A 12,544-nucleotide genomic window follows, 5' to 3' on the forward strand; every position below is an offset into this window, starting at 1 on the left:
AGGAGGAGGAGGAGGAGGAGGAGGAGGAGGAGGAGGAGGAGGAGGAGGAGAGCAAGGCTGCTGAAACCTTGACGAGATGAGGTCATCGAGCAGCTGCCAGATCCCCAGAAGGCAGCCCAGGGAATCGACCCGGCTCTGGCTGCCTCATCGATATGCTTCCCAGCAGGGACAGAAAACAGCTCTCTGCCTCCAGGGGAGCCTCCCTTTGCTGGAAGACCAGAGGAACTGCCTGAAACTCAGGGGTCCTTTTCAGCTGGATGCTTCTCCCCTCTCCTCTCCTCCCTCTCAGCTCTTCCCCTTGGCCTGCCACATTACCTGCCTCGGTTAGGTGGCCACTTTATCATTCCAGTCTCCGGGGTAGGGCACATCATCACATCCCTCCAGGCCTAAAGAGCAGTCTTTGTGCAGAACAGGGTTACAGGGATTGTCTGGCACCAGGGAGAGGTGAGCTCAGTTCAGTCTGTCTGTCCTCAGGTGCTCTGTGCTCCCCAAGGGCCACAGGAACACATTTTTCCACCGACACACGTTACCCCAGCACAGCCCGGGATCGCTGCAGCTCTTGGATCGATACAAACCCTCAATATTTCAGTTGCTGGACTCCCAGCTCCCCCATCGACCCATGGTGCTGCATTGAACAAGCCGCCCTGTCTTCCCAAGGTTTTTCAGGTGAGAGGTTTTGCTATGGAGCTGAGCACAACGGGGCCTAAACCCCGCAGGCAGGCAGGATTAACAGCCCCAGCACCGTGTGAAGCCAGCCAGAAGCCAAAGAGCCCTCAGGAAAAGACCTACAGCCCTGGAACAGGCTCCACAAATCAGAACTGCCTGAAAAACCGGGCAGTGAAACACAGCCCTGATCTGTGCCGGGGCCCCAAGACACGATGGTGATATAAATTCGAAGTGATAATAATAAATGGCCTATTACAGTAACTCACACATTGCTGGGGGAGGGAGGAAACCCATCCACATCCCAGGCCTCCCTGCAGAGCCTCACACAAGCCACGAGCACCGCGGAGCTGCGCCTTTCCCCTTTTTAATGGCCGGGAGAAAAAGGCTCCTGCGAGGAAGCCTCAGCAGCCCAAGGCAGCAGGAATATTTATCATCTTGGCCACCTGCCTGTCACAGAAAAAATCGCTTCCTCCCTCCTGGTTGGGAGGCAGCTCTAATGAGTGATGGGCAGCCACGGCCGCAGCCACGGCCGCTCAGGCAGCCTCGGCGACCCACACACCACGTCCCCCCCTCTCCCCCCCTCCTCCGTGAGGCAGGAGGTCCCACCGCCTGCTAATCGCTCAGTCAAGTAATTAGCTGAGGCAGATTTTGGCTCCTGGCTAGGCTGGCGGGGATGCCACCCTGCCCTGCCCAGCTGCCAGGCTTTGAGACCCCACTTTGCACCACCCTGCTCCAGCCGTGCCTTTGCTGCCCGAGGGACTGTGCCACTGGGGACCACAGTGACTTCCCTGCCTGCCTGTCCCACCCAACAGGCACCAATCCGGCTCTCCCAGTGCCTGTGACACTGAGTAATACACCACAGGCAGGGGAAGGAACCCATCCACCTCTGCCCTGGAAAAGGGGCCCAGCAGTGGTTACTCTGACAGCACCCTGCAGCCATTAATAACTTGCTGCCTCTCCCTGAAGCTCTCTGTAATTTACTGGTGTCTGTCCAAGGTGCCAAAGGAGGCCCAAGCAACTGCAAGATCCCTCAGGCCATCATTTTGGGGATTTCCCTTCTCATGTGCTCGGGACTCACTCTGTCCCTGCTGGCCCCTCTTTATGGCCCTTGATTTGCTTCACTGCAAACAGAGTCCTTCATATTAATTAAAAGAAGGTTTTTGGTTCCTTGCAGAGAAGCACGGAATCACTGAGGTTGGAGAAGACCTCCAAGACCGTCAAGTCCAACCTCTGACCAATCCCTACCTTGTCAACCAGACCAGAGCACTGAGTGCCACATTCCTTGAACAGCTTTAAGGATGGGCACTCCCACCACCTCCCCAGGGATCCCACTCCAACATTTAACAGGGAAAAAAAAGTTTCCTTTTGAAAAAAACGACAGAAAGTTGAGAAAGCAACTACCTGAAAGGAGGTTGTAGCCAGGTGGGGGTTGATCTCTTTTCCCAGGCAACCATCAGCAAGACAAGAGGGCTCGGTCTCAAGTTGTGCCAGGGGAGGTTTAGGTTAAATATTAGAAAGAATTTCTTTCCAGAGAGGGTGATCAGCCATTGGAATGGGCTGCCCAGGGAAGTAGTGGATTCTCCATCCCTGGAGATTTTTAAAAAGAGACTGGATGTGGCACTTAGTGCCATGGTCTAGTAACCGCAGCGGTAGTGGATCAAGGGTTGGACTTGATGATCTCGGAGGTCCCTTCCAACCAGGTTGATTCTATGATTCTATGAACCACACTGTGGAATGAGGGGTGGGTGGAATAGCCCTGCTTTTAGCACCACAAAACATGTCCCTTGAGCACTCACCTGCATGGAAGTAGGGGCTCATGGTGTAGGGGAACCCGAAGGGCAGCGGCTGAGGCGGCGGGATGGAGGCCGGCGGGAGGTACTTCACCTCGGCCTTGTTGATGCCCGGGCCGAGCAGGTGGCTGGGGGACTCTGCGCTCGAGGAGCTGCAGGGGGCATTCTGGGCAGCGCCCGCCTCGCCCATCTCCTTGGCCCCCTCGCACGCCTTGCCCGCCTCCTTGCACTCCTTGAGCTCCGCGGCCGAGCCGCCGCCGCCCTCGGCCTTCAGGCTCTCGGGCTTCTCGTCGCTCACGTCCGCGTCGCTCTCCGAGTCCTTCATCTCCTCGTCGTTACAGTCCGGGGCCCCGTCCCGCGCCCGCGGCTCCGCCGGCTCCTTGGCCTCGCCCACGCCCTGCGGCTCGGCGCGGTGCTGCCCCGCGGTTTTCCGGCTGCCCCGCCGGGGCTGCTCCTTGGGCGGCGTGGAGGAGCTGGCGCCGGGCACGGCGGGGTTGAGGGACAGCAGCGGGGTGTTGTTGTGCCGCAGCACCAGCATGGCGTTCCGCCGGGACAGCTCCTCCCGCAGCGGGTGGCCCTCGGGGATGTCGTGCACGTTGCGCAGGGCCGGGTGGTCCGGGGGCAGCCCCGGGTGCAGGCTCAGGGGGTCGCCGGCCAGCAGCCTCTGGCGGTGGAGGTTCTCCAGCTCCTTCTGGCGGATGATCTCGGCCGACATCTCCAGCCTGGGTGGGGAGAGGCACAGGGAATGTTGGCAGTAACTACCCCCGTCCTCACTGGGCCACCTTGCTGGTTCGCCTCAGCCACGTCATTTAGGGGTGCCCTCAGTGCTAAGAAAACCACAGTGCAGGTGGGGTGGGCAGTGGAGCAGTTTGGGACAGGGCTAGGGGATCTTTCAGAGCAAATATTAACATTCTTGTGACTGTGTGAATTTTTCTTCTGGTAATTTTTCCTCCCTCCACTGCAGGTTCTGATCTAGTGAACAAATGTGCAGTAAGTGCGAAAATGTTCCAAACCAGATCCCTTTCCGAATGGAGTTATTTTTAAATGTCCTGTCACAGAGTGCCAGACTTTTTGCTTGGACTTTCCTCTACAATGTGGGATCATCACAGTGCAGCAATGACCTGTATTAGGACTTGCTACTTTCATGTCTTGGGTTGGGCTTAATGTCGTGTTAAATAACGTGATGCTGCCAATCTTGTTTGTGAAGAGAATATTTGGTTTTGCCTTATGCCATTAATGGTGCATTCCATGGGACAAGATCCAAAATCACAGGATGAACATGCTTTTTCTTCCTTCTGGGAGGATTTTGTGTGTCAGTCCCACTTTATCTGTGCTCCAGTTGCTCAGGTGGGATTTGTACTCATCAAAGTGTTCCCTCCACACCCACACGCTGTTTCCACTGGTCTCAGTTGGACACTGCTCTGCCACCCAGGCACACCTCACCCCATACAGCACCCCACCTTACTCTGCCTGCTGCTGGAAAAGGGAAGGAAAAATCCATCCCTCTCCCACTCTTACCTGGCCAGGTTTTGCTTTCGTAGCATCTCCTGCTGCCGTGCAAACATCTCCGCTTGTGCCGGCTGGAGGAACCCGTAACCTGGGGACAGGGAGAACAGCACCGTGGGCTCACTCATCTCAGCACTGACTCTTTGCTACCTCAGGCCAGCTCTCCAGAGGGCTAGCTCAGAAAGAAAAGGGCAACTGAGTGCTGCTTCCTGCTCTAGAGCCCACGGGTTGAAACACCAGGGAGGCTGGTGAGGACTAAAGGAAAGAGGAGCCAAGGCAACTGCTGCTATTGCTGCAAAACCAGGGTGAAGTCGGCACAGCAGTCAGGGGGAGACACAGAAAGCGTGTCTGGGCTGTTTGGGTGAAGGACAGTTTGTCTCAGCCCGCCCTGGCTGCCCACAAGCATTACCTGTGCACTCACCTGGCGTCTGGCACAGCGCCGAAGGCACCCCGAGGAAGGGAGGTCTCAAGTGGGGCCCCAGGGCAATGTGGGGAGCGTTCTGGGGCGAGAGCAGAGGTGGTGGGTGGGAGATCTCCCTGCAGAAATCAGAAAAGAAATTCACATTAAAAATCTGGAGGCCCCATCCAAAAGGGCCCCGGCTCAGGGAAGAACATCCTGGCTGCAGGTGACCTGCATTCTGAGCCAGAGGCTAATTCTGATACACAGAGCTCCTAAAATGCAGAGAAAGAAACCAAAAGAAGCAGAATCAAAAGGGGAAGAAAGCAGACAGGACTCCACAGGTCACACATACTTCCCACCTTTGCCTCTGTGGTCTTTCAGCTGGGCTGAAAGGGATTTTGGCTGCCCAGGGCTAGCAAAGGCACGGCTGAAGATTCTGCATCTGCCTCTCCCCTTATCAAGCCTGGGTTTCTATCTCATCTACCGACAACTGAAAAGGTATTTTGTGTTTTGGGAGCTGGAGAGGGGTTCCGGAAAAATCTGTAGGAAACACCAGCACGCCTTGCAGAAAATCCCTGTCCTAGCTGGGACAAGGGGTTGGTCTTTAATTCTGGAGAGAAGAGCTGAGAGTCAGGCAGAGAAAGACACAGACAGGAGAGATGGAGAGAGGGATGTGAAAGTGCCACGGGGCCAGCGGGAAGGTGTCCTGCTAGAAAAGGGGTGGGTGATGCTGGACAGAATAGGCAGAGCAGATTGCCAGGTAGTTAAGTCAGCTGGAGGAGGCAGGTTTGAGGGGTGGGAAGGGGACAATGCCTGGAAGCAAGGCAGGTAGCACTTGCTTGCAGCAGGAGGGAAAGGCAAACAAAAAAAAAAAAAAGAAAAAAAAACAGGCAGGAAGGGAATAAGAGCCAAGGTCTCTTCCATTAGTCAAATCTGCCCTGGGAGCCTGCAAGCAAATCTGCTTTCCGGCTGCACGTCTCTTAATTCCTTTTGATGGCCACTTACAACATTATTACCTTCACCAGGGCATCCAGAGGCAAAGCCAAGTGCTGTGCCGTTTATTTTCATTTTACGGTATCTCCCTGTAAAATCTGCTTCGGGAGAGACTGGAGGGCACGAGAAAGGGGGCCAGAAGGTGCCTGTGACTTTGCATCAAACAGACCATACGCACAACCACGCTGCCCATTTCAGAGGGGGGGATGACACGGGAGGGTGGGATGAGGACCCCCAGCTGTCCCATGCGGTGTGGGGGGGGGGGGGGATCAACACCGTGAAAAGCCAGATAAGGACTCTTTGGGGGCGAGGTGGGCAAGAAGAGATCTTCCCAGAGTGGTTTTATCCCCACTCTATGCACCAGCCACTACAAAACGCTGATCCCACGGCTGAGATCCCCCCCATCCAAAATTCCTCCTTCTCGCTCACCCCATCTTCTGCCTCCCCCTTCTCCCTTCCCCTGTCTGCCTCCGCGGCTCTCCTTCCCCCCTCCTCCTCCTCCTCCTCCTCCTTCCCTCCCCTAGCTCTCCTCTAAACTAATTGCACAGCTCGCTGTGTCTGGAGGAGAGCCACGGATCGATCGGTCGCTGTTGAAATGTTAATGCTAATCGTATAACCGCTCCGCCAGCACCTCGCACTCCGCTGGCAGCTCCAATTAATCTCAGGTAACGCAGCGCGTGACCTTCGGCTCCGAGCCGGGGCAGCAGCCAAGCGATGCTTATGTAATTACACCATGAAGTGTGTAATCACCTGCCCTAATCCCCGAGGCCTCACAATTAGCCGAGGCCCCCCGGTCGCCGCGGCTGCCAAGTGCTTTTGCCACCCCGGACAGCCCCGCAGATGAATAACGGACAATTAAAGCGGCGTGACGGGGGCTCCGAGGTGTCCGCTCGATCGTAATTAGCTGTAATCACGGGGAGACGAGCCCGGGCAGACGTGCTGTTCGTTTTATAAGAAGCAATTTAGGGAAATCAAGTCGCTTTTTTTTTTTTTTTTTTTTTTAACCGTTCCGTGGCCGGGGCGAGCAGCCTCGCCTGGTCCATAGTGCGGGAAAGGGGGATCCTGCAGGAGGTCCCGAAGCCCCAGGTGCTGGCGGCCCACAAGGGACTTTAAAAACAAAGTAGCTTCTTGATTTTGGCCAAGAACACAGAATCTGTGCCCAGGAAAGCGGAGTGTTTGATGGGGATAAGGAGTGGGCACTGGAAAATAGAAGGTTCTCCCTTCGGTGGCAGCCCGGTGTTTATCAGGTTATTTTTATGGTTTAATGTTGTGCTAATGGGCATAACTTTGATCCCTAAGGAATTCGCATCTGCTCAAGACTCTGCAGTTCGTTCCCTCTGTCCTCTCCTCGGAGCTTCCCTGCCTTCTGGGGCCTGGGATCAGCTCCTGGTTTGGGCTGGCCACTGAGGGGTGCCTGGCTGGGGAAGGGGATGCAGCAAAGGGACAACGCTCCCGGCCCCAATCCCAGCGGCAGGAACGGGGCTGAGCACAGCAGGAGCGACTTCAGACTGAGAAGTCAGGTGCTGCCTCTGTTCCACACACACCAACACACGCTGGGGATGAGTCCAAAGGCTTGGAAAATTCAGGGAGGCGCATTCACAGACGCTGTCACTGTGCCTGCCTGACACAGCAGCACACGGAGACCCAGGCGCTGTCCTCTCAGCAGCCCTGGAGCTCCCCACCAAACACACGCACAGGGAAGCACTGCTGGTGAGGCCAAAGGAACAGGAGCAGCCCGAGGTCCCACACCACACCCCTGGAGCCTGGCCTGAAGTCAGAGAAGGGAGGCTGCAGATGGCCCAACACGAAGGGGTCATTGCACCCCTCCTGCTGTCCCCTGACACTCAGCGTCAATCCCCAGCAGCAGAGAGCTCAAAAAGCGAGCAGGAATGCTCATAAATATTTAGGGAACGAGGGACTCTTCTCCCTGCAGGCATCCTGATGCTCCACAGCTCCTGCTGCAGAGCCCTGAGGAGCATCTTACCTCCATGTGAGACCGTGGACAGACGCTTCCTGCCATCCCACAAACCCAACCCTCTGGACACAGAACCTGTTGGAGCCTGCCACTGCTCCCTCCCAGCCCATCTGCCTGGTATTTGGCATGGAAACCTGGCACAGGAGGGAGGCAGTACCACCAGGTCGTGTCCTGGCACGGAGCTGGGAAGCCCTCCCAGGCTGCCTGGTGCAGATACAGCCAATTGCTTCCAAGCCAGCTTGGAAAAGAACTGGCAACCTCGGAGTAAAAAGCCCCAGAGACTTTAACAAAGGCTGCTGTGCTTTTAGACAGACATGCACCACAACACTAATCCTTGCATCCTTTCCCAGGTATGTACCAGCCTTCAACTCCCCCATTAAATTCCTTCCTCCTCTTCCTCCGCCACTCAAAGGGCAGAATTACAGCCCCATATTCTGAGAACCTGAATTTAGCCCCTGGCAATTACATCTGATAAGCCTTGTCCTTACCTTGCAGAGAGCAGTTCTGTGTTACTGCATATTCCTCCCCCCACCCCCTTTTCTTTTTTTCCCCCCTAATATGCCAGCTGGAGGCTTGTGAGCAGGGTATTAGGGGATTTGCACTGCATGCTGCTAAATTTGATATGTCCTTTAACAGGAGACAAATGGTTCACAAGGCTTAAAAAGTATTGACTTTTCTTTAACAATAAGCACTAATGGCCTTCAAATAATCAATATTTAAAGTCATTATGGGGTTACACATTATACTGTTAAAACCAAGCCTTTCACTTTAACCCCATCATATCCTCCCCAGCCCAGAGCAATGCTCCCCCCCCCCCCCGACTTCAATCCAAGATCCAAGGGAAGGCTCGGAGCACAGGCTGTGACTGGAGATGTGAGAGGGTCAGGAAATGCAGATTGAAACCGGCAAGGCATGGAAATAAATTTAGAACGGATGGAAGAAGGGGGAAAAAAAAAAAAAAAAAAGAATGCATGAAAGCTCTGCTTTCTCCTGCTCTGCATTTGATAGGAAGAGACACTTTAAACCCGAGGTAATAGGCAGGCAGCACACAGCTCCTCGCTGCTCTGCCATCCCCAGACACTGTGCCAGGAAGGGAAAATAAATAAAATGAAAGGGCTTTCTAAAAATGGTGTTTGGGATTTCCAGGCAGGAAAAGACATGCACTGGAGCTGCCCTTCTAGGGCAGCAACGAGTCTGGACACAGAGAGATGGGCCTGGTTTGTGGTGCCCAGGGAAATCGCTCCCTCAAAATCCAAACTGGTGCTAAAACCAAATTAGTTAAATCGGGTCAAGCTCTTTGGCCTTTGCTCTGCATAACATTCAGCCAGCTGGGATCTGCTGAGGATCCCTCCAGTGCAAAAATCAGAAAATCAGAATATTCAGAGCAGAGAGGGGGATGCAAGGCTGGGGTGGGTAAGAGGAGGAGAGAGACAGCGCCCAGAGAGCACAGGAGGATGTGCCCAAGGAGCCAGGAGTGAAAAGGAAAGCCTCCAAAAAAACAGGGGGGAGGAATTAGGTGGTGAAAGAACAAATTGCAGCAACAGCAGATGGAAAGAACTCCATCCAAAAATCCTTGCTGGGTATTTTGGGCACATCTCTGCTCAGAGAAAGCCTCTGGCTGATGCACAATGTCTGTCAGCTCCGCAAGGGAAGGGCAATGAGAGCCTCTCTCAGACTCTGTGGCTCCCATTCCCAGAACACTCCAGCCAAAGGGCTCAGCTTCCCAGGACCCCGGAGATGAGGATGCTGATGGCATCTCAGGCAGGCAGTTTCTTGTTCCTTGGCATTCCTCCTGCCTTCCCCTGGAACTGCCTGTGGTCCTGGAGGATGAACTGTGTCCCTAATGCTGGTTGCAGACAGCCCCAGAGCCAGCTGAGGGCTTGTACCAAGGACCTGCCTCAAGTCCTGCCCCTCCTCTGACCAGGCTCTACCTTCTCCCCTCCCGAGAGAGGGGCAGGCCTCCCCCCCAGCCCTCCACACTACACACTGCAGGCACGAGAACAAGCTCCTCACAACTCCTAACACAGAACTGATGCTTCATATTCAGCCAACAAGCTTCACCCCACTGGTCACACTGTCCATCAGCTCAGCCAACCTCGCCCGACCTCCCGGCCAGTCCCTTCTGTTTGCAGGGGGCATGAAAGGTTTTCCTGAAGGTGGGAGAACACAAGTTGTTCCCCAGGCTCCAGGTACACCAGCCTGCTCGGAGAGAAGCAGAGAGATGAACACCTTGGGTGAGAACATGCCAGGCTAAACGACCCCAGCAAAACCAAGCACGCTGCCAACAAAGCCTGGAGGCAGGATCCAGGGGGTGGGATCCAAGAAAACTCTGCAGGGCACAGACATCTGCCATTTTTGCAGGATGTTTGGAGATGGGAAGTGCTCCAGGCTGGAGCAGTTTCAGTGGCACCTTTTAGTTGTGCCCTTTCCTCTTCCAAGTCTTTTTATAAAGCCGAACTCAACAATCCTCTCAAACAAACCACCAGGCCCTGGCACTCCGTAATCCGAGCCCGAATCAACGGAGGAAGGATCTAGGAAACCAAAACCATGAAACCAAGTGGATTCTCCAGCCTGTGGCTTTAGTCTACTTTTGGCAAAATGTCTCAGTTTTACTGACTCTTTCCAACAGATGGACCAAAGAGGTGAAAGGGCCCCCATGTCACTAAAGGGACCTTGGAGCCTGGTCCAAGAAAATCCATATCCACGTGTTTGTGTGTACATGAGTGTATCATCCCCTCAAAGCCACTACTCACCTGCCTGCCTTGTCCTTAGTGTCATTAAACCTTCCAGCCTGTTTCTGACCAGCAAAAACGGGTGATAATTAGTTGATGAATGTCTGAACACACCCATCTTCCCAATTGTTCCCTGTCTCAGACCCACCCTCACCCCTGGAAACAGGAAAACTGTATGGTGTAGTTCTCATTATCAAGCAAGTTCTCTGCATTCCTGTCTTTGCAAAAACATCAGCGCTGCCCTGATAAATAAAACTGGGTCACCGCTGTGGGTTTCAGCCCCTTTGCTTTGCCACACATAATGGTTGAAGCGACTAATTATTCTTACCCACAAAGCTGCTGCACCTGAGAGCTGACCTGATCCCCACAGATCTCCCAATAGGAAGCTGAAATGGAATTTTAACACCATGCCAAACAGTTCACATCCCCCTGCATCATGTGTTATTACTTCTGCTCCTGGGAAAGGAGATGCTGTAAATCTACCTACAGTTTGCCTACGAACCTGAAGCAGCTCCCTCCACTGCCTCCTCCTCTGTCAGTGCCCACCTGAACCTCTGGAAAATTCTGTACCTTCATAACAAAGGTGCACAGAGGCTGCTGTGATTTACCCTGTTGACAAAGACCATGGCAGCCAAGTACAAAACCCAAGGGTAACAGGGAATGGAAGGGAGAAATTACCCCACACAGAACTTTACTGCTTTACAACACACGGCCACAGCTTCTCCTGGTACTCCCCAAACCACCTCTGGTGTTTTGGCTAAACAGCCAGGAACAATTTGCACAGGACAGCTCCAAACAGGTCACTTCTGAGTGGGAGCAGAGGGATGCAAGTGGACCCTCAGTGATACTCAGGTGGCTGCAGAGCTCTGGGGAGAAGCAACGACACTGTGCACTAATCATAGAATGGTTTGGGTTGGAAGGGACCTTAAAAATCACCTGGTTCCAATCCCCTGCCACGGGCAGGGACACCTTCCCATGCATTAGAGCAGGTTGCTCAGAGCTCCACCCAGCTTGGCCTTGGACACTTCAAGGGATGGGGCCATCCACAAACCACACCAAGCAGACTTAGCAAGTCATGACCATGGGGACAGCTGTAGCTTCCCATTTCCCAGCAGGTTTCTCCAGCTCTGCTAACCAAGGATTATTACACCTAAGAGCCTGGCTGAGGAGGTTGGCCACACAGGACCCCACCACACCCTCCCTGGGGGAGCAGATGGCTGCAGAAAACACAGACAGCCTGGTCTTGCCATGTCTTGGGATGGCAGAGGAAGGGAGCACAGGATCTGCCAAGCCAGGCCCACCATGGGGATGTTTCAACATAGTTTGTCTCAAAGCTCCTTGGAGAATGACTTTGCCCAGGAATAAGAGCAGGTCCTGGACACACAGTCGGAGCTGGGAGCACTGGGGGAAAACAAAAGCAGGGCTGATAACCTGCTGTGAGCCTTATTTCAGCCTGCAGGCTCTTGGACAGAAACAAGACCACAGAGTGAAAAAAAAAAACCAAAACCCAACAAAAACAAAAACCAGCTTCTTTCTTTCGTGCCCACCAACACAGCCACAGGCTGGTCTTGCTCACAGTCAAATAACCAGTCCTTTAAAGTGGGTGCAAATATCCTTGCTCCACACAACTTTACCACATTACACTGCTCTTGCAACTGAGCCACTCCAAGGCCTTCCCAAATGCCAAAATACAACCTGCTTTCAAGATGAGAACCACTGTCACTGAGCAACAAGGGTCACTGAGACACTGAGTGACTCCTGCAGACCTGTTCCAAGGTCCCACCGGTGTTTCTCTCAACATCAAAGGCAGTTGTGCCCCTGTGTGTTCTTTCCCCCTCCTCAGGCTCCCCAGGATTTCACTCCCACACCAGCGCAACTACTCACGGGGCTACTTGGAGAATGGAATCAAGATGAAAAGCGGTGGTTTGTTCCAACAGTCAACTCCTGGCCTTCAGTCTCTGTCCCCCGAGCTAGTGAGCAACTTCTCCCCCCTTTTTCCCCAACCAAATTTCCTGGCCTAGCCCAGCTCCATTACCTCCAGCACCTGCCTGGCCGTGGCAACTACCCCTGGAGTCTGATCCGTATCGAACCCATTTTCGGTTTGCCCCTCCTGCGAGCAGCACCTCCCCGTTAGAAGCCTCCACCCTTCCCGTACATGCCTTTCCAGCCAGGCCTCCGGCTGGCCTGGCACCTCTCCAGGCCACACAGCGCTGGAGGAACGTTCCTGCTGACTGGCTGCCCTGAAAGCCGTGGATCCCTGCATTCCTCACAGGTCTGCCTGCAGCCCGCACGGATCGGGCTGCGTTTTATGAGGCGGGTTAGCCAAAGTACACCCCGCAGGAGAAAAGGTTTACCAGGTCTGCCCAGCCCCTACACGTTGCAAAGGCACTTGGTTGGAGAGAAGGAAAAACGAGGAGGGGAAAAAAACCAAATAAAAAAGAAGGATCTCCAAGGCTATAAATGTGTGTAGGGGGGGAAACTC

At 54.2% G+C, this 12,544-nt stretch overlaps 1 protein-coding gene across 12 annotated transcripts in view; it reads right to left on the reverse strand.

Annotated features, from left to right (window-relative positions):
• Window positions 1-12,544, reverse strand: part of SAMD11 (sterile alpha motif domain containing 11) — a 114,309-nt gene that overhangs the window by 12,403 nt on the left and 89,362 nt on the right. For all 12 annotated transcript variants that reach the window (XM_027658102.1, XM_027658103.1, XM_027658110.1 and 9 more), the window contains 3 exons: window positions 4,384-4,499; window positions 3,975-4,053; window positions 2,463-3,178 (listed from right to left, as the gene is read on the reverse strand). In XM_027658102.1, coding sequence (XP_027513903.1) covers window positions 2,463-3,178; window positions 3,975-4,053; window positions 4,384-4,499 — 911 coding nt within the window. The remainder of the gene's footprint in view (window positions 1-2,462; window positions 3,179-3,974; window positions 4,054-4,383; window positions 4,500-12,544) is intronic.

This window comes from Corapipo altera, unplaced genomic scaffold (assembly GCF_003945725.1).
Source record: "Corapipo altera isolate COAL_440 unplaced genomic scaffold, ASM394572v1 301, whole genome shotgun sequence".
In the NCBI taxonomy this organism is placed as follows: domain Eukaryota; kingdom Metazoa; phylum Chordata; class Aves; order Passeriformes; family Pipridae; genus Corapipo; species Corapipo altera.